At 38.5% G+C, this 21,424-nt stretch overlaps 2 protein-coding genes across 2 annotated transcripts; one reads left to right on the top strand and one right to left on the bottom strand.

Moving 5' to 3' along the window:
- Positions 1 to 227: 227 nt before the first annotated feature.
- LOC128513837 (free fatty acid receptor 2-like) lies at positions 228 to 1,190 on the bottom strand. Its single transcript, XM_053487387.1, has one exon. The coding sequence runs from the start codon at positions 1,188 to 1,190 to the stop codon at positions 228 to 230; it is 963 nt and encodes a 320-aa protein (XP_053343362.1).
- Positions 1,191 to 6,928: 5,738 nt separating this feature from the next.
- On the top strand, positions 6,929 to 20,722 carry si:dkeyp-97a10.3 (uncharacterized). The gene is made up of 9 exons (XM_053487602.1): positions 6,929 to 6,981; positions 7,218 to 7,284; positions 9,946 to 10,290; positions 12,000 to 12,266; positions 13,166 to 13,450; positions 14,453 to 14,557; positions 14,633 to 14,694; positions 14,776 to 16,455; positions 19,547 to 20,722. Exons 2-9 carry the CDS (start codon positions 7,233 to 7,235, stop codon positions 19,571 to 19,573), a joined length of 2,823 nt encoding a protein of 940 aa, XP_053343577.1. The 5' UTR covers positions 6,929 to 6,981; positions 7,218 to 7,232; the 3' UTR covers positions 19,574 to 20,722.
- The last annotated feature ends 702 nt before the right edge of the window (positions 20,723 to 21,424 follow it).

Genomic DNA, 21,424 nt, shown 5'->3' with positions numbered 1-21,424 from the left:
TTTAGAACGTACAGTATGGAGAGAATCTCTAATTAAATTTCTCTTAAACAGTCAGTAATGTTCCGTTACACAGGACAGAGGACATTGTTCTCTTTAAAGAGGGGATGGTGAGCAGTAATTTCATAAGGAAACTTACGGATGATCGACGATATTAAAACAAGCATCATGTTTCAGATGCATAAGGACAATTGGATCAATGTGCGAATATTCGAGGGCTTATGACAAACCTAGTTTTGTGATTGTAGCTGGATCTGGTCAGCTCTGTTATCGGCAGTTCTCGTGATATTTAATCTTACTTGGAGATTATGCAACAACATATAGAGTGCTCGAATGCTCCTGCTAAATGCTTTTTGCAATGATTTGGAGGAGAAATAAAAAATAAATGGGTCCAAGCAGGCATTGAAGCTGCTGAAGAGCATGGCATACACTCTCCATGAAGGATTGTTCCAACCAATGAAACCTTCTACAAAGCACACACCTAAAGGAATAAAACAAATCATAAAGACCAGAAGGGTGGATATCGCCAACCCAATGGCTCTGAAACGCTTCATGGGCTTGATGTTGCCTGTCAGGGAGAGTCTACGAATGATGTTGATATAGCAAAAGCAGCAGATCATCAGTGGTATAAATATCTCCACTATTGATAATACTAGACGTGCAGGCACAAGAATCTTCATTTGTTCTTCATTAAAGGACCAGTAGCAGCCTGTTCCATTTGTCAAACCTTGGATACTGTCTAAAAAGTGGTACTCCATGTAGAAGACAACAGTGCAGTGGGACATGTTGACCACCCAAATTATGATGCTGATGATGACAGTATGTCGAGGATGCCGCTTGAGTTTGTACTGAATAGCAAAGAACACTGCCAGATAGCGCTCCACACTAATGGTCATTAAGAGTAGGGTGCTGTTAAAGAAGTTTATCACAAAGATGTAAGCTGCTAGAGGACAGAAGAAGTAACTCATATTCCATTCATTATCAGCTGTCTCTTTTATGCGAATGGGAAGGGAAATGAGGAAAATCAGGTCAGAGATGTTGAGGCTGAGTAGGATCATGTGAATTGGTTTGGCATCTTGTTTTGCCTTTCGGATTAAGATGCAGAGGGACAGCAGGTTGCAAGGAACCCCAGTGAGCAGTATGATACTGTACACGGTCAAGACCAAAACCCTGAGGTCTGGTGTCCAATTCATCATGACTTCAGAGGGAAACAAAGAAATTTAAGTTAATGTTAAATGATTTAAGATATATTGCTTTGCTTGCTATATTTTTCTTCCAGCTAATTTCTATAATAATCGTCAATAGTCGATTAATAATAGTCAAATAAACTTGCAAAAAAAAAAAAAAAAAACCCTGAATACCCCACACAATTAAAAAGAAAGGTATCTCAATATTATCTAAGCATTAGTTTCTAATAATAATAATAATAATAATAAAAATAATTATTATGGTCAACATTTTGGAAATTAAAACTCAGGATTAAGGATCAGCCATTGGGACCAGTGTAAGTAACTACACATTTTTAAAATGTCATATAGGAAGGGGTAGGAAGCTGTGTTTTAAAAATATGCAAACTGCTTATTAAAAGAGTTCTTACCTAAATTCTTGGTTCCTCTCTTTTTTTTTTTTTTACTTTGCAAGTGTTCTGGAAAAGAATTTTCACAAATTAATTGTAAAACAAAAATAAGTTCCTAACAGTTTATATCAAAATAAGGCTGTTCCTCTTTTTTCAGCAAGCACTCGAGTACAAGCCAGTGTTCAGTATACTGAGTTATCTGGTGGTGTGTATTAAATTTAAAACTGCTTTTGTAGTTGGGTTTTGTAAAGGTTTTGCATGTGGATATATTTGTTTGTTACCCATTTTTCCGCATTACAAATTTCCTTGTCTGAGCAGGCGACGATCAAGGGCCCAACAGTGGCAACTCGGTGGTGCTTGTGTTTGAACCAGGGACTTGACCATGTCAAGTAGTCCAGGATCAGTATTCCAACGTCTCTACCACTACCTTAAACCATATGATACTCCCATACCTATTGATTGGCTTGGCAAAAAGAGGCTTGTACTGCACTTCAGGCCAGTACTAGTTAACTTTTTTGTTACTATAACAAAGGAACAAACTGACAGCATATGGTAATGAGATACTTTAATAAGCTTTTATTTCCTGAATCATATTACCTCTATGTTACATAATCCTATTTCATAGGGGGAAAAAAACTCTTCTACTAGCTAAGTGATCCGTGGAATGACTAATCATCCTGCCTCTGGAGTAAAATTCGCAGCAATTTTATTAAAAAAATGTATAAGAAGAACTTTGTAGGCACCAATAAATTTTTGTGTAAATTGTTTTAGTAACTCTTTACTTAAAGAGCTACAGCATAAAGAGCTATGCTTAAAGAAACTAAGCTACATAGCACTTATAATAGTAAGTATAGGTATTATAAGTTTTTAGGTTAGATGTATAGTCTTTTTTTACAAGTAAAGATACAAAGACAATTACATTTTAAATTTAAAACATGCTCAAACTTAATAGTATTATATTGTAATTTGAAACACTATATTGGCAAATTATGTGGACACCTGATCACTACATCTATATACTGTATACTCCTTGAATAGTTTTAGTTCCCCTTTCTGTTATAATAACCTCCAATCTTTATGAAAGGCTTTCTACTAGATTTTTGGAATGTTCCAATTTTTTGGCATAAGTTTGAAAAAGGCTGAAATATGCATGTGAAGGTTCAGCGTCGATATACTTTTGACCATGAAGTGCATTTATCCAACGAAGCTTAAAAGTAAGCCATATATTGGGGTTTGAACTCATAACCTTTTATTACTAAGAGACTAGGAAAATAGGAATTTCCTCATACTCTATGCTGGATTATGCAGAATTTTGCAAAAAAATAAAAATATTACTTTTATATATAATTATTAGGATTAAAATTCCCCCAAATATTTTTGATTAAGTATTTAAATTTAAAAAGTAACCAGAACTAATTAAACAAAGCTGTGGGATGTAATGTGATATTCTTCATTTATTTTAGTCTTGTGCATTGAGCAGAGTTGTGCTTTAAGGGATGCAGAAGATTTTAAATTGGTTACTTTTTGTAATAGCTGATCTAGGGTTCGTTGCAGGACATCAGGCACACATTTAAATATTTATTCATACTAAGTGGCAATCAGCATACATAATTCACCTGCTGGCATTAGATTTAGTCAGTGGAAGGTGTTACGTCCCAGTCTAGGGTTGGGCCGTACAGCAAATGATAGGTTCGGGGTTCTATTTTAAACTGTGTGAAAAGAGTCGAATGTAATGGTGTAATATACCAGAAAGAAATAGACAGGCACATCAGCTGGCAAAAAGACAGGGTTTGTATTGCTTTACACAGAGCACACAAGAATACTGACACCACACCAGGATCAGCTTCAGGGTGGACCCAGGCCAAAATAATAAACAAAACGGGTATCTGTATTTTGACAAGCTTGTTTACCTAAACAAAACACAAACAAAAATACAGATAACTTGCCTATCTCCCTAAACCAAAACAGTAGATAAATTCCCTTTCTCCCCCCAAAACAAAATGGCAGCCACACCCCTACTACTGGTGCGTGCACAAACAAAGTGAAATTATTTACAGAAAATATATACAAACAAAACCAAGCAAACAAACCAAAAGGGACAAAGCAATAATCGAAGTCAGAGGGTTGCAATAAAGTCAAAAACCAGGGTACACAAGCCAATATCAAAAACACCAAACTAACAACTCTCTCTCCAAACAATCAACACCTCGCCTACACGCCTCCCCGTTCCCGTGTCTCTCTCCGGTTTATAACTGGTCCGCTCGTTGCTGACGTCACTCAGGGCGGAAGTGCACGTGTGGAAGGTCAGCCAGCCGCTGGTGTAGTGGCAGTCGAAAAACCTGGAGTGGAATGGGAGCGGAGCCGAACCTGGACACGCTGTAGTGGCAGTCGGAAAACCTGGAGTGGAATAGGAGCGGAGCCGAACCTGGACACGCTGTAGTGGCAGTCGGAAAACCTGGAGTGGAATCAGGGGCGGAGCGCGACCTGGGCACAATATACACACACACTACAAAGCACAGAAGCATAAACATACACAGCGCGATCAACATGTTGCGGGTTGTAACATGGAGGAAATGCAGACAATAACTCTATGTCAGGATTTAATTCAGGACCCTTGAGCTACGTATGAGGTGGCAATGCTACCCACTGCTCCACTGTGCCGAAATTGGATCGGGATTAAAGAATTCACTTGAACATGGACTATGCTTTTATGCAAATCTTAACTTCCTAAGGAATATACTGTATGTTACTCATTTGGTGTGTCTATCACTCGTGATTAGCTTTATCTGTCTATCTGAAAATCAAACACAGACCGTTTATGTGCTTAACCCTTTACTTTTTTATTTTATTTTATTTTTATATTTTTTTGTTGTCCTTATCCCAGGTTGCCCCAAGTTCATGTTATACACTGTCTACTTCATTAAGTACACCTTGCTAGTACTGGGTGGGACTGCTTTTGCCTTTAGCATTTTATTCTTCATGGAATAAAGTCAATATGGTTCTGGAAATATTATTTTTGGTCCATATTGACATGATAACATCACATCAATGATTCAAATATCATGAAAGATGCTGGATTTGATTAAGATCTGGTGCCTGTTGAGTCCATTTGAGTACAGTGAACTCACTGTCATGTCCAAGGAACCAGTTTAAGATGATTTTACCTTTGTTACAGTATATGGTGTGGTAACCTGTGATCATAAAGGGATGGAGATGGTCAGCAACAATACTGTACTCTGTAGGCTGTGCCACTTACACAATGCTCAGTTAATACTATGAGACCGAAAGTGTGCCAAGAAAATCTCCCCCACACTACTACACTACCACCAGCAGCCCGAACCATTGATAGAAAGCAGAATGGATCCATGCTTTTATGCTGTTTGAGCCAAATTCTGATCCACCCATTTAAATATAGCAGCAGAAATCAAGACTCATCAGACCGGGCCGCCCTTTTTAAATCCTTACCAACCTTGGTGAACCCATGCAAATTGTAGCCTCAGTTTCCTGTTCTTTGTTGACAGGAGCGGGCGGCACCTGGTGTGGTCTTCTGGTGCTGTAAAACATGTGCTTCAAGGTTCAACATGGGTAGGTTCATTTAACTTTACATTTAGGCATTTGGCATACACTCTTATTTAGAGCAACTTACAAAAGTGCTTTGAAGTTTTCATCATTGGAAAGATCCTTATCTTGGGTTACTGAGTTACTAACTATAAGTACTGTACCATCGTTCAAAGACTGTTAGGAATTTTTTTTTTTTTTTTGTAGGGGAGGGGAGTTTACTCAAATACCTGAGAATCGGATAGGACTTTTAGTCATAAAGAGATGCTCTTCGGCATACCCCTGTTGTAATAAGCAGATTTTTCTGTTACTGTTGCCTTTTTATCAGCTCAAACCAGTCTGGCCATTCTCCTCTAATCTCTGGCATTATCAAGGGATTTTTACCTAGAGATCTGCTGCTGACTGGATATTTTCTCTTTTTCAGACCATTCTTTATTCTCTGTAAACCCTATGGATGGTTCTGCGTGATAATCCCAGTAGATCAGCAGTTTTAGAAATACTCAGACCAGCCTATCTCTCACCAACAACCATGCCATGTTCAAAATTAAATAAATCACCTTACATCCCTGTTCTTATGCTTGGTTTGAACTTCAGCAGATCATGCACTATCTGATTGGCTGACTGGATATTTGCATTAAATTGCATTGCTTAATCAATGCTTGGAGTTTGCTTTTTTGTCCACCCGTCTCTTGAGGATTGACCAGAAGTTTATAATGGGATTCAGGTCTGGGGAGTTTCCTGACCATGGACCCAACGTTCCGGTGTTTTGTTCCCAGAGCCACTTAGTTATTGCTTTGGGGAAGGTGCTACATGAGGCTGGAAAAAGCATTGTTCGCCCCTCAAACTGTTCTTAGAAGATGTTTTTATGTCAATCTTTATCCATGGCTATGTTCTTAGGCAAGTTGTGAGTGGCTGAGAAGCATGAATGGTCTCAGGATGCTTTACTGCTGGCTTGACACCAGGACTGATTATAGCTCTCAACTTTTTTTCTTTCTGGCAAAACATTTTCTGGATGCCTCCAACCAATCGGAAAGGGGATTTATCAGAGAAAATACCTACTTCAAACCTCAGCAGTTCAATTCCTTTACCTTTTCTAAGAATATCAGTCTGTTCCTGATGTTTTTTCTTAACAGAAGTGGCTTCTTTGCTCCCTTTTTTGAAATGTTTGAAAGTGATCATGGCCATCAGTAATGTGTCATGGGTTTGACACTTATGAAATGCTCGTAATTATACTTCAGTATACAATAGTAACATTTGACAAAAAGATCTCAAACACTGAAGAAGCAGACTTTTTGAAAATTCAATATTTCTCATTCTCAAAAGTTTTGGCCATGGCTCAATTCTAGCAAATGACACAAAAGTAATTTCCTCTGAAAACAGGATTTGTTTACCTTATTGTGAAAGTTCATTCAACATAGTAAGCATTATAACATTCACTGAAAATGACATATATTGCATACATGCTGACCAGCTCATGTATTTATTTATTACCTTATTTATTATATAACTTATTTAAAATATTAAACCATTTACAAATATAAATAATTAGATTATTTATGCAGAAAGGATAAAGCACAGCTGTGCACTGTACAGTACTTGTTAGCCTGATAGCTTAACTGTTAATAACAGGTGTTTTGTTTCATTCAGACCAAACTGGAAAATCAGGAAGTGTGAGATGCTCAAACGCAAATCTACTTCCTACGCAAGTGCGCTCATTAGGGTGGGACAAAATGGCGTTTCACACCCTATGTAGTGCACTGAATATCCAATGGAAATTGAGCCCAGTGTAAACGGTGGCGGCTCTTTAGACAGCTTTAACCGAAACATGACGGCGAAAAAAAGAGAACAGAGTGAGTACACGAGCATTCTTATTTAGTAAATATATAAAAAAAGTATCTTTATATCGTATTATATGAGATATTATCCTCCGTATATTATTTTAACACCTTTGTTATACTGTTAGTAAAACTGCTGCTTTGTAAATGTTTACGCGGCGTTTTGTAGATAAACTGGTTTGACAGAGCAGTTCCTGAACATATTGACGCTAATGCTAATATTTGTTTGTTTTGTTTGTGTTGTACTGTAGCTCCTCCAGGCTGAGATGAATAGAATCTTATTGCTGGGTCATGTTGTGCTTGTAACAATTCTGGCAGGTAACATTATACTATTATTAATTTTGTAATTATTATTATTATTATATTAGTAATTATTATTAGCTTATATATATATATATATATATATATATAGCCTATATATGTTAAAACTTTGATTGTGAGTACAAATTGTTCTGGAAGCATTCTTTTATATCAAAACACTTGTATATCAAGGTAAATTTCCCCATTTAAAATAATGAAAACTTATAATTCATTCCACAACCCAAAAATATTAATATAAAAAGAATTAATACAAAATGTGAAGTAAAAAAAAAACAAATTAACCTGCACTTTACCTTTAAAGTCACACAAATTCTTATGCTTTCCCATTTTTTTCTGCTTTCAACACATCAGGACCAAAAGTGACACAGATTCTGTAACCACCTGATATGACACCAACGTGTAATTCGATTTATATTGTGTTTTGGTCAATTTTTTACCTTTATAAATATCCTGACTTGACAATACATTTTGTTCCAAATATGTTAGAATTTTAAGACCTTAAACCTTTTTTTTTATTTAAAAATTAAGTCCAACCTTTAAGGTTTTATACCGCATCTTTATTCAACACTTTCACAAATAAATTGAACATGAGTAATTAAATGTAGCCCATTTGTTATAACATTAGTTTTTTCACAAAAGATCAAGGGAAGCATTTAAACAATACAAACTAACTTTAAATACAAGAGTTTAAGATTTAACTTAAAAATAATGAAACAAAAAAAGATACATTTTTGTCTTGCAGCACATATCTCCTTTATGTCACCTGCCATAATGTTTATTTCTAAATAGCATCCTTATGCATCACCTGTAGGATTAGAAAGAAATGGTGATATTTTTAAAATTCTCAAACTTGCGAGCATGTGGGTGTGGAGCTTCATTCCAGAAAACATTCCAGACCAAAGTTACCTTGTGTTCAATACTATGATTATCATCATTATCATCAAAAGAATAAAATAAAACAAAAATATTTACCCTCCACTTGTCAACTTCACATTTTATCAGTAATAAACCATTCTTTTCAATACAGTAATCTTATAAATACAGTATTGTTTTTTTTTTAAAATATATTTTATGAAGTAGACGAGTGTAGATAAAGTTAAAACTCCACTGCATGGATCCACTGCACATACGGCAATAACATTCTTTATTCTTTAATGGCCCTGCTCTTTTCAAGGATGACCCTACACTGCTAACAGGAATTGCTTTAATCTGCATCCTAAATGTGTTCAGATCTAACATGGGCTAAATCAGATCTGGCACTTCTCCAGTGACCACTTGTGTGACCACAGTGATTGGAATGCATATATTGCGTGCACTTGAGGAAGGCTTCCTTGCACATCACTGAGCTCTTAACAAAACAAATATATTATTAGATTGTTGTTCTGTTTTTCTTTTTTTTTTTTAGGCAGAAATGTCAGAAATTTTTTAATCATCCAATGCCATACAGTACATTTCAAAATCTTTAATCGCATTCTCTGCCAAGGAGACTCACTATGAAAAGCAGCTGTTTTTCACTCTGCTGGTATAGTGTTGGATGTATCTATTATTTACAGTATGTGGCAGACTATTGGGGAGCCCTTCTGTTCATGTATGACGTACAACCAGTCTTTCAAAAATTACATATTTTTGGTTTCTGGTTTGGGCAATGGCTCAGTGGATCAGTTGCAGTTCGAGATGCATTGATAAGCATTTCCATTCACATGTCAGTTGTGATGGTGGTCTGATCACAGTGCGTTTTAATTTGATCACTCTCACTATATCTTTAAACAGTTTTAAAGAATTTCAGACAGCTTTAATCGTAGCCTAAAAACATATTTTTGATGGCCTGAGTCTTCTTCTGTTTGAGCTGAAATATACAAATTTGAAAGTCTGGTTAAAATGATAGCTCATAGCAGTCGTAGCGCCATTGGTGAGACATTGGTTTAATGATCATAAGGTTGTGAGTTTAAATCCTAGCCTTGCGAAACTGGCACTCTTTTGCAAAAAATTTGACCCAAAACTGCTCAGTTTTATCATGCCTCAAGAGTAAGTTGATTCGGGTGAAAACATTCATAGCACTGCAATGGCAGAACTAACATTTTTTAGAAAATTGTCAACTTGGTAGTGCTGGGGTTTGAACCTGAAATTTTCCAATCAGCAGTCCAGTGCCTTAACCACTTAGCTACCCCTCACTGTAGAAGTGTTACAAAAGTCGCTTGTTGTAACTGTAAGTGTTGCAATTATTTCCACAGCAGTGTAAACTCTAATGCTGCTTTATTGTAAGTAAAGCGTATCATGTGGCCGATACTAAAAACTCTTAGTCAGCTTTTGTGCATTTACAGTACAAGAGTGCAAGAAATGTGTTTAACTAGTTAGACGGGATTTTTTTCAATGACCTTTGTTTATTAAAAAACCTATTTAAAGCAGAACAGACATTGTTTTCACACATGTACATTAAATTTGGTCTATGAGTGTTTTGGGATATGAGCCCGATTCCGGAACGAAATATGTTCGTAATCCAAGGTTCCACTGTACTTGGAAAGCATACCCAGAACAATAAAGGCAACCTGTAGTGAAGTTGCTAGTATTTTTGTCTGTTATTTAATGTAAGTGAATAGAAAATGGTGTACTGTATCAAATAATAATTATTAGTATTTTTTAATCACGCTTTTTCCTCAGTGCTTCCTCTAACGTCATGTCAGGACCCGGTGCCCATTCAATTCCAGAGCTCGCCTGTGCTGGCAGCTACAGGAGGCAATGCCGTGTTCACAGTTCAGACCATTTCCAATGTCTTCTCCATCACATGGTTTGCTCCCGGAGGAGGCACTCTGGGTCAGTGGATCAATGGCCAGGCTGTGATTAATCCACTTCCTCAGTACCAAGGCAGAGTGAGCATCACTGCGACTCAGCTCACAATCAGCAGCAGCCAACTCAACGATGCTGGAAACTACACTGTCTCTGTAACACCGTTCGCTTCCACCGGCCTGTCCACCAACACACGCTCCGTCACTTTGTCTGTTTACGGTAAGAATTGGTTTTATATATTAGTATAAATATACTAAATATTTATTTAAAATGGACAGTATTAAAATTAAACATAGTGATGATTATTTTTACTGTCTTTATCTTTTATTTTTATTTTCTCCAATCTTGAGGATTCACTGAAAACATGGATTCACTGTTTTTGATGGTTGATTAATAATAATGGTACTACATTGCAAATAATTGCAGGGCTTAAAGTATTCCGGCACCGTGCCGGATCTCCGGCGTGCGGCCGTGAGGGAAAAAAATTATAATATTTTAGAGCCTGCGCATGCGGTTTATTATTTTCGAGCCAATTTATTTCACCTACCAATCATATGAGAGGAACGCAGCTTTAACTAACGTTACAATCAGAAGCAGAGAAGGGCGGGTCCTTGCAACACGGTATGATTGACACCCATACGTCAATGTCACGTTAGCGTTGTCGGAGAAAAAAAAATGGAGCGCAAGTTTATGAAGCCTGGGGATGATATCCTAGAAATAGATAAAGGACTCAAAAATAAATGGCGCTGGGCGTGGATTGAAGAAAGAAAAGATGGCGAGCCTTTTGGCGGTTGGTGCAAGAAACTGAGAGAGCCCGGGGCTTGTTTCTGCACGATTTGTTCGAGGAAGCTACTGTATGCCAGCAGCGGTAAGAAAGTGCTTGCTCGTCATGATTCAGACTCCGGTCATAGAGCCGCTGCCCGTGCACTCAAACTTACCACGACGTTGCCGGGAGCAACTGTTACAGATGAACACCGTTGTCGATGACTGACCGTGTCTGCGATTTAAAAATACGTTTGTGCACATTTATAGCAGAACAAGATTTGTCATTCAGAATTTTGCATCCACTGGTCACCCTGTGTAAAAAACTGGCAGAAGACAAAAAAGCGTTAACTAGCCTGTCGGTTTCAAATCAACATGCGAGTTACATGAACACTCATGGAATTGCATTACAGTTCAAAAAATGTTTGTCTGAGAAACTAAAAAAATGCATGTTCTCACTCAATGTTGATGAAGCAACAACCTTGAATATGGTTAAAATACTCAGTGTGCTTGTTTCACTTTTTTGATAATGAAAGCAACAAAGTAATAACACAACATCTGGCAAGCAGAAAAGTCAACATTGCAAATGCCCCAAACCTCATGCTGGAACTTGATGTCATGCAGACTTATGGTCTTGAGTGGAGACAAGTTAACAGCATCCTGCTTGACAACTGTGCCCCCCCAAAAAAAGTTCAGGCTCAGGGTTTTTTTTTACTTTAACCCCTGTAATTGAACATTGTCAGTACATTTTACAGTGGCCACCTTTACATTTACATTTAGTTGGCTGGTAATTATTTTATCTAGATGAAACTGCATCTTATTCAGTCTGTACATGAACTTTGTACAATGGCTTTGAATCTAATCTAATTAAAAAAAAATAGAGGAGGTCTTATATTTAAGTCTGATGTAAGGCATGCCTTGTTCAGACTTTCAGGAAATCATGGTTGTGAAAACACAGGATGGGTGGAACAAGTTTTTACATTAGATAAGGAGGTCGAACTGTTGCTGTTCAAATATTTAGTCATAATTTATAATAATCACAGTACATACTGTACAAGGTTAATGTGAAAAACACTTTCCCCCCATACATATCGTACCAATATGTAATGTTAAACATATGGTATATTTTATTGTCTAAAATTATAATTTGTGATTTTCCTATGAAGTTGCGGTGAGTGGAGTGACCCTGTTCATCCCCTCTGTGGTTATTGAGGGTGGCAACGCATCCTTAACGTGCAGCTGGACTGCAGGTTCCGGCACCAGCGTGACATGGGGAAAAGGTAGCTCCAATCTTCCCTCCGACCCTCGCTTCACCATCAACGCCGGGTCTCTGATTATCAACCCAGTGAACAGAAACGATGCCGGCCAGTACAGCTGCACCGTTAGTAACCCAATCAGTAGCCAGACTGCCACGGCAAGCCTCACTGTGTACTGTAAGTCTAATGTTAATATTTGTGTAGGGACAGGATATTACACAACATAAGAACAGAACTTTGAGAAAAAACAATGAGGTGTGCTACATATATATATTTCCAGGTGGCATATTTTCCACCTTTTAATATAATCTTTTGATATCACTGTAATTATTTTTTAATTTAAGGACATCACATTGTTCATGTCAGTCTGGGACTTTCTCATGAATGAGAACGTAAAATTGGTTGGCATTTAGAAAAAATGTCAAGCACAGCAAGAGACGTATCTGTCTGTGGGGAACTAAGCAGACAATCATTTACCAATACCACTTGCAAATTACAGCAACCCGTCTGGGAGTTATTGCCACATCCCCCGGACAGTTCTGACGGCACTCCAACCTTTCCAAATGTTTGCATTGTTAAAAGAGTTCCTGAGAGGCCAGCGTTTTATACATGAAGTAGGCAGTGTGATCATGGCCCCAGCGTACTGAGAAAACTCTCTACCTATCCAAGCACTAATGCAACCGGGATACGTGCATTAATGTAGCAGGAGATTATATTGAGAAATAAAGGGAGTTTTTAACTCTCATTACTGTGTTCTATTTGATTATGCGCGATCAAGTTTGACTTGAACATCCCTTGGATATTTATTAATTTGTAGGTACACTTGTTTGAATGTCCACAAAACAAGTTTTATTTTGGCTAATCAACAACACATTTTAATCAGTGTTAATCAGTAGCTGCTTTTATGGAAAATTAATCAACAACTTCTCTCCATTGGCATTGATGTTTTGGATTTATTTACTGTAAGCATTGCTTAAACAACAAAACTTTTGTTATTCCTAATGCTTATTTGAAATTTTTTCTAGAAATTTTGATTATATTGATTATTTATACATATAATGTAATATTGCCGTCAGATGGCCCAGACACTCCTCAGGTGACGCAATCATCCTCCAATTGTGTTGGTGGAGGAGACGCTACCATTGGCCAGACAGTCCAGCTCACCTGCACCGCTGTCTCTTTGCCCCCTGCTCTCTTGTCATGGCAGTTCAATGGTGTACCACTGACAGCCAGCCAGGCAAACAGTGGCACGCTGAATTTGCAGATTTTTTCCAACAATCAGAGTGGGCAGTACACATGCTCAGCTCGTAACAGCATCACAACACAAACAACGCAGCAGCAGACAAGCCTTAGCATCGTGGGTGAGTTATGCTTGTGCTGTTTTTCTTCTCTCAAATGCTCTTTTTTTAATGCTGCCCAGCAATTTGCATTAAATAATCTATGAAAGTTTATTATGGGATGGTATCTTAGTTATGATGACTAAAAGTACAGTGGAACCTTGGATTACAAGCATAATTCGTTCAGGAAGTGGGCTTGTATTCCAAAACACTCGTAAACCAAATTTAATTTTCCCATAAGAAATTATGGAAATACATAAAAATAATTAATACAAAATATAAAGTAAATATAAAACAAATTAACCTGCACTTTACCTTTAAAAAAAAGTAAAAATAAATCCCGACAGAAAAGTGTTTCTGTTTATCCGCGCAGACGCTGTGTGCATGTGTATTTGGGTCTGTCGTTATGCGTGTGCACTCTCGTAATTTGACACCATGGTCACCTAACGACAGGATGAGGAAGAAAATTTATTTTTAACCCTCTAATAAAAAGAAGTTAAAATAAATGTTTCTGTTTATCCACCCAGGATGGGTGTGCATGTGTGTGTGTGTGCGCCCGCGTAATTTGACACCGGGCCGGTTGACAAACACACACACACACTAAAGGCGAGAGAGAGAGAGTGTGAACCAGCATGGTATCAAATTACGCACACGCACACACATAACGACAGGCTCAGGGAGAAAATGCGTGCACGGATGTTGATTATACCAGTAAGTGACGCCCACTAAGACCCAGAAGGGGAGAGGACTACCCACTTCCGCAGTGCAAGAGAGAGATTGGTTCAGTTGTGATCACGTGACGCTCTGCGTCAAAACAAGAAGCGCATGCATGATACATAATACTCGGTACTCGTAAACCAAGACTTGCTCGTTTTTCAAGTCAGTCTTTATAAAAAATCTCTTGCACTCACAAAACCGCGTTACTCGCAATCTGAGATTTTCTGTAATTAGTATTTTATTTATTACAGCAAGTTTACCCTCTATTATTTTGATGCACACTCAAACACACATTTTTTCCGTCTATAGGCACGTGTCTGAGTGCAGGTGCAGTCGCTGGAATTGTTGTCGCCTGTTTTGTAGCTCTGGTCTTGATTATTGTTGCCATTATTTTGATACTACGTCAGCGGAGAGGTAAAACTCATCTTTCATGATGTCTAACTATGAATGCCATCTTTAAGTCATATTGATTAACTTCATCTGCTGCAGTTGATCAGAGACTCAGGACAGTCATTGGACAGCAGAAGGAAAACTTAAACAACAGGCCGACAGTAAGAAAACAGTCTTGTGTATTTGTTTACCACAGATACATGATTTGGATTTTAACAGTGTAATTTGATTTCCTCTCTCAGGTCGTTCCAGCACCACATAATGGCTATGATAATCATGGGTTTCTTGGGCAGGGTGACCAACCTGACCCGCCGATGCACAACGATAACAGACTTAATCATTCTAAAAATCAACAAACCAGCGGCCTAAACAACAACAATAACGATATATTGACAGCAAACAGAATAGCCAACACCAGTGCCACTCAGCCCAATGCTGACATGTTCTCCAATAATGCCACCCTCAACTCCAGAACTAACCCACACCATAATCAGCGAAACAATAATTCAAATCGACAGAGCCCAGGCTCGTTCCGGCAAGTGGGCCAGCAGAACCCAAATATTCTCATACAGACTGGCCAGACTGATTCAGGACCTCACACAGTCTTTATAAATCTTAATCCACAACCAGAACAACAGAATGCAGCCACACAACCTCATACTGTGCAAGTCAGCCTCAATGCGCATCCACCTTCTTCAGGACAGCCCAACCATAACACCATGCTCTACAATGCTCAACCAAGCAATACTGTTCACCAGGAGCTTTCTAACACTAATCAAGCAAATCTCCATCATGTCAGTGGAATGCACTCCAGTCCTCAGACACGCACAGATAACATGCGTAATACAGCACAGCCTGCCCACAGTAACACCTTAGGAAACGGACAACGCAGGGTCCACCGTGTCCCTAGTCAGAGGCGGTCGAGACAAAATAATGCAGTATCATATCCTTATTTAGAGCAGACTCATACAGAGTACACAGACCACCGACTCTCTGTATCTGTAGATGGCTCAGATGCTGACACACGCCTGCGTCAGATGCCCTGGGACTGTATGCGTGGTACACCTGCATATCCAAATCGCCAAGTGGACAGTTATGAATCCCAGACTTCATCAGAATCAGACAGTGAGCATTCAATACCAGCTCTAAGACCCAGGAGGGCACCTGTGGATGAGCAGGTTCGGAATGTTTCCAGGTCTTCGAGAAGAAACCTGCTGAGAGTGCTTGCTCACAATGCTGCACAGAGACGAACTCGGGTGGATCGGAATGTACCAAGACAAGTCACGCAGCCTAATGTGGTTGCTCAGCCACGTGCTGAGAATCAACGTCAGACTGCTCCACAGATCATCACATCCCAAAGACGTGCCATGGATAACATTGACGTATCTGTTCTTCCAAGTCAAACTGTTCAAACGACTGTTCGTCCAACTCATTTGAGCAGTCAGCCTGGTCCAGATCAAAGGCAAACTGGACCCCTCAATGCTGCCCCTCCAAACACCCATGTGCTCAGTCAGGCTGCTTTGCGGCAGCACACCAACCAGAGTCCCAGACCCGTTGTAAACCACATTCAGCAGACACAAGCTTCATTGCAGCATCCTGAAACTGGGGCAATCTCTGCTCAAACCCATCCTGCAAGGCAGATCATCCAGACTGGTAAAGCTGCTCCAACACCTCCTCCAGTTCTGCACCCAGGAGAGTTTAAATCACTGCCACGTCAGCATATACAGAAACCACGCACTACAAAACCAGTTCAGATGATGAGACATCCTGTGGTCATACACCATGGACATAGACCTTCCCACATGCCAAGACATGCAAGAACCATGCGTAACAACCTACACACACACCCAGTGAACCATCACATGGCTGCCAATGCACATTGGCATGGCAACCCACAGGGCTTCCCAGTACATACCAACCAGGTGAGACCATCCTTGTATAAAGACTTATAACACTAAACTGTTTCACTTAAAAAAAAAAAAAAAAAAACTTCACAGGAAGAAGTACTTTACTTCACAGGCCTAGAGTGACATTCAAATAATTTTGTTTTTATTTTAGCCAGGGATGAAGATCATATATCATAGCATACCGTACTGTATGTACTATATGTAGCTGGAATGACTACTTCAAAAAGCCCCTAGACATCAAAGAGTTTGTGCTTGGCAAGGTGACATGTACTAGTGTTCCATAAAAAGTGTATTTTTACTTTATGATTCATGTAAAAATTCTGCATGAACGCAATGATGTTAGAATTGGTTAAACTGACAAGAAATAGAAAGAAAATGAGAGGATTTACCATGAAAATGGAGTCAGAACTGTTGTTGTGACCTCTGGTGGACTTGAGATGCATTACAGTCCCTCAGTGTGCTGCTTCCAGTGACCATGCTTTCAGTTGACACATTTTCATCTTTAAAGCGAAAAGTCATATTCCTGAAGGTATTATTTTTATATGTGTGATTATGATGTCAATAACACTTGTAGTAACAGATTTAAATAAGGAAGTGGAATTTCACGTGGTGACGAGGACATGCAGAGTGTTGCACGCAGTTAATTGTAGCAGTATGTTTATAGGAAATAAATGCACTTTTGTAACCCTGCTAGACCAACAGCATTACTGGCCCCTTTATTGGAACTAACCACTTTATGATCATTGATTTAGTGACGTTAAAGAAAAAGACTTCCATTAACCATTTATTTACAGAGCATCCGGAAAGTATTCAGAGCACATTACTTTTTCCACATTTTGTTACAGTATGTCACAGCCTTATTCTAAAATGGATTAAAAAAATTTTTTCTCAGAATTCTACACACAACACCCCATAATGACAACATGAAAAAAGTTTACTTGAGATTTTTGCAAAGATTTTGAGAAAGCACATGTACATAAGTATTCACAGACTTTTCAAAATTGAGCTCATATGAATTCTGTTTCCCCTGATCATCCTTGAGATGTTTCTGCAGCTTAATTGGAGTCCACCTGTGGTGAATTCAGTTGATTGGACATGATTTGGAAAGGCACACACCTGTCTTTATAAAGTGCCACAGTTGACAGATGTCAGAGCACAAACCAAGCCTGAAGTCAAAGGAATTGTCTGTAGACCTCCGGGACAGGATTGTCTCGAGGCACAAATCTGAGGAAGGTTACAGAAAAATTTCTGCTGCTTCAAAGGTCCCAATGAGCACAGTGGCCTCCATCATCTGTAAGTGGAAGAAGTTCGAAACCACCAGGACTCTTCCTAGAGCTGGCCGGCCATTTAAACTAAGCGATCAGGGGAGAAGGGCCTTAGTCAGGGAGGTGATCAAGAACCCGATGGTCACTCTGTTCCAGAGAGGTCCAGAGGTCTTCTGTGGAGAGAGGAGAACCTTCCATAAGGACAACCTTCTCTGCAGCAATCCACCAATCAGGCTGTATGGTAGAGTGGCCAGACGGAAGCCAATCCTTAGTAAAATGCACATGGCAGCCTGCCTGGAGTTTGCCAAAAGGCACCTGAAGGACTCTCAGACTACGAGAAACAAAATTCTCTGGTCTGATGAGACTCTCTGGCCACTACTACCATATAGGCCTGATTGGTGGATTGCTGCAGAGATGGTTGTCAGAGAAAGGTGTGTGCCTTTCCAAATCATGTCCAATCAACTGAATTTACCACAGGTGGACTCCAATTAAGCTGCAGAAACATCTCAAGGATGATCAGGGGAAACAGGATGCGCCTGAGCTCAATTTTGACCTTCATGGCAAAGGCTGTGAATACTTATGTACACGTGTTCTTGTTTTTTTTTTTATTATTATTAATTTGCAAAAATCTCAAGTCAACTTTTTTCATGTTGTCATTATGGTGTATTGTGTGTAGAATTCTGAGAATTTTTTTTTCATTTAATCCATTTTAGAATAAGGCTGTGACATAACAAAATGTGGAAAAAGTGATGCGCTGTGAATACTTTCCAGATGCACTGTTAGTGTCATGCATGTCAGTGACACGTTTAAGTTTAGGGAAATGCCCCAGCACAGAGGACTTTGCACTTTGTGATTTCTCAGTAACATCACAAGCGGAATTTTTTTTAGCTTATTTAATTTCAAGGCCACTTTTTTTCTCCTTGCCTACAAGTGTTAACATGAGGTTTGACTTGAACGGCAATTGACGTTGTTACTGACGTTGTTTCTGACGTCGATTCACAGATGTTGCACAGCTGTAAATGGGTAAAATGTATGATGTTTTTTATGTAGTAAAAATTGTTATAGCTGAAAAACTGCTGTGGTGTTAGGGGAGTTAAACACTTTGGGGAAAATAGGGAGCAAATAGGTAAAAGTAATAAAGAATGAAAAATGTACGTACACAGTTTTCAATTATTTGTCTTTAACAGCATATTACAGTGTGGATTTTATAAATACATAAAATTATTATTTTAACAATTTCTTTATGTCCTCTAAGTATAAGGGGTGTTTAAGTCAAAGCAATCACAAAATTTGGTAAAATATTCTAGATGAAGGCATAAAATTATTTACATGTACATAAGACTTCAAGCACACTGCGGTGATGAGACTAGTAAAATGTTTCAATGGTGCGATCGTTTTAAAGATGGCCGTACGTCATTTAATAATGCTCCTGGCCGAGGTGGCTTGAAGTCCACTGAAGTTGTTCCTGTGAGCCCTTAGTGAGTGGAAGACCTGATTGTTGAGAATTGGCGGATAGCTTGTGGCCAGCTTGTGCATTATATTTATCAATCTGTGAGAACTGTAAACACAATCTTTCACCAACACAACTTGCACATTACACGTCCAGTCCTGACCTCGTTCCAAGCCATTTCCACATGCATGCTCCTGGGAGGCTGATGAACTGAAAACTTTATATTGATGATATCTAAGCACTAGAAAAAAAAAAAAGTCCTGGTTTGACTTGAACGCCCCTTGTACCATAAATCAAGCATTCACTTTAATCAAAAAGGATTTACTTTACTCTGAGTTTGCCATTAATCTACATACATTTCTTTCTTTCTTTTCTCTGTTTTTATTTACAGGTCCACAGAAGTAGACATAAACCCTGAGGCAGCTCAGTCCACATTATGATAAGGCATCATGGGGAAAAAATAAAACAGGACAAAACCATAAATACTGATTTTTTTTTTCTTCAGCTACAGTACGACCATATATGAGTCAAACTGTACTGCTTTGGAGTAATTTTCCACTCATTAGTGGACAAATGTAGAGAGAGGTGTGCAGAACTTGAGCAGTATCCAACCAGAAAAACCAGGACAAGCCTCAAGAACCTGCTAAACGCTAAGTAATGATCTTCCTGTTTAGTGCCTTTGAACACACAGCCGTTTATTCAGCAGTTGGTACACAGATGCTTCCTCTGACGCTGCTCAATTAGCGGCGCCTCCACGGACGAAGCGCTCGGCTAACTATGAAGGAGAGCCACCAAACGGACGTGCTCTTATTTATTATGCACATTTGTTTATTGCTAATGACTTGGAAAATGCTAATGGCTTGGAGTGGTGGAGGTTATCTTGAAGGGCTCGGGCAAATTGGATTTTGAAACTAAACACAACAAAGTAATAATTTGCTGTGGTTGTCTCTGTTGAGGACTAATTACAAATGTTATTGGTTTTACTTCTTTTTTAATGTATTGTTTATCTGTGCGTCATGTTACGTAACTTGGTTTTAAATTTACTCCACATTGTGGGGTTGTGTCTAGATTCTGAGATAAAAATTGGATTAAAGTGAAAAATAGGTCTTTCTTTAAAAAATCTATATTGTCAGTAAAACACTATTATTTAATATTATTAAAACTGCACTTTATTTGGGTTATTTTGTGGAAGACAGTGTTTGATAAACAGATTTTGATATAAACTGTAATATATCTTTTATAATTATAATTGTTCATAAAATCAATTTTATACTTATTTTATACGTCTTTTTTATGAAAGTGTGTGACTGTTTAGCTGCGTTGTTTATGTAACGATGCTTTTCTGTCAAATCAGCTAAAGTGTCTAAATAAAAATTGGACTGGTTGTCAAGCAAATTCACAGAAGGGGAAAGGATGTGAAAGTCGATAATTTGCAGGCACCTTGACCTTTATCTTGGTGTGAATTTTGCTCTGCGAATCTCCAAGCCCCTAGAAACACAAAGGGACGAGTGGTTTAAATTTGTTTGATTCATTTGTTTGACATTTAACGAATGGTTCTATAATAAAATCTCAGGGTAGAATGTGCAGTGTGTGCTTTCATAGTTTGTTTCGTTATACTTCCAGTCAAAAGTTTGGACACACCTTCTAATTTCATGGTCGTTTCTTATTTGTAGGAACATGCAAATTCTTTTTACATTGTAAAACAATGATGAAGGCATCAAAATATGCAGTAATCTTTGAACATTTGATTTTGACATGTGTCTGCTACTTATGCTTTGTTTCGCTTTTTCGGGATTGTATTCATGCGAGCCAGTTTCATCATGGTGCTTGATGGCATGTGGGCCTTCAGTTCCCCAACAAGCACCATGATGAAACTGGCTCGCATGAACCCATGGCACAAGTCTGTTTCCTGCCGGAGACTCCACTCTGCAACCCACAGCAGCAAAAAGATCCTCTGATAACATCCTGGTGCAAGACATCACAGCACACTCCTACAGGTCTTGTGGAATCATGCCCCAAGCCTTGGTGTCGCTGGGGATTATAGAGAAATGGTACCTGTAGCTTTTAATCTCATAACTGTATCTCAATTCTGTTATTCTGCACAATCAGAACTCCTGCTTTTACTCAAACACACCTTGTATTACAGTATGCTGCTGCTGCATAATTGTAGAATGTGTAGAAGTTTTTCTAATTAAGTGGATGGTGTGTGTATACAATTTTTATTTTATTATTTTATTATCATTTGTGAAACAGTTTAACAATACATATA

Source organism: Clarias gariepinus, chromosome 26, assembly GCF_024256425.1.
Source record: "Clarias gariepinus isolate MV-2021 ecotype Netherlands chromosome 26, CGAR_prim_01v2, whole genome shotgun sequence".
NCBI classification, from domain to species: domain Eukaryota; kingdom Metazoa; phylum Chordata; class Actinopteri; order Siluriformes; family Clariidae; genus Clarias; species Clarias gariepinus.
This window is presented reverse-complemented; position numbering and strand designations above follow the sequence as displayed.

Bases quoted from the DNA above. Each gene is read 5' to 3' on its own strand.
- LOC128513837 (XM_053487387.1), bottom strand. From the start codon at position 1,190: ATGAATTGGACACCAGACCTCAGGGTTTTGGTCTTGACCGTGTACAGT.
- si:dkeyp-97a10.3 (XM_053487602.1), top strand. From the start codon at position 7,233: ATGAATAGAATCTTATTGCTGGGTCATGTTGTGCTTGTAACAATTCTG. The intron at 13,451-14,452 runs GTGAGTTATGCT...TTCCGTCTATAG, and splicing joins GACAAGCCTTAGCATCGTGG to GCACGTGTCTGAGTGCAGGT. The intron at 14,558-14,632 runs GTAAAACTCATC...CATCTGCTGCAG, and splicing joins GATACTACGTCAGCGGAGAG to TTGATCAGAGACTCAGGACA.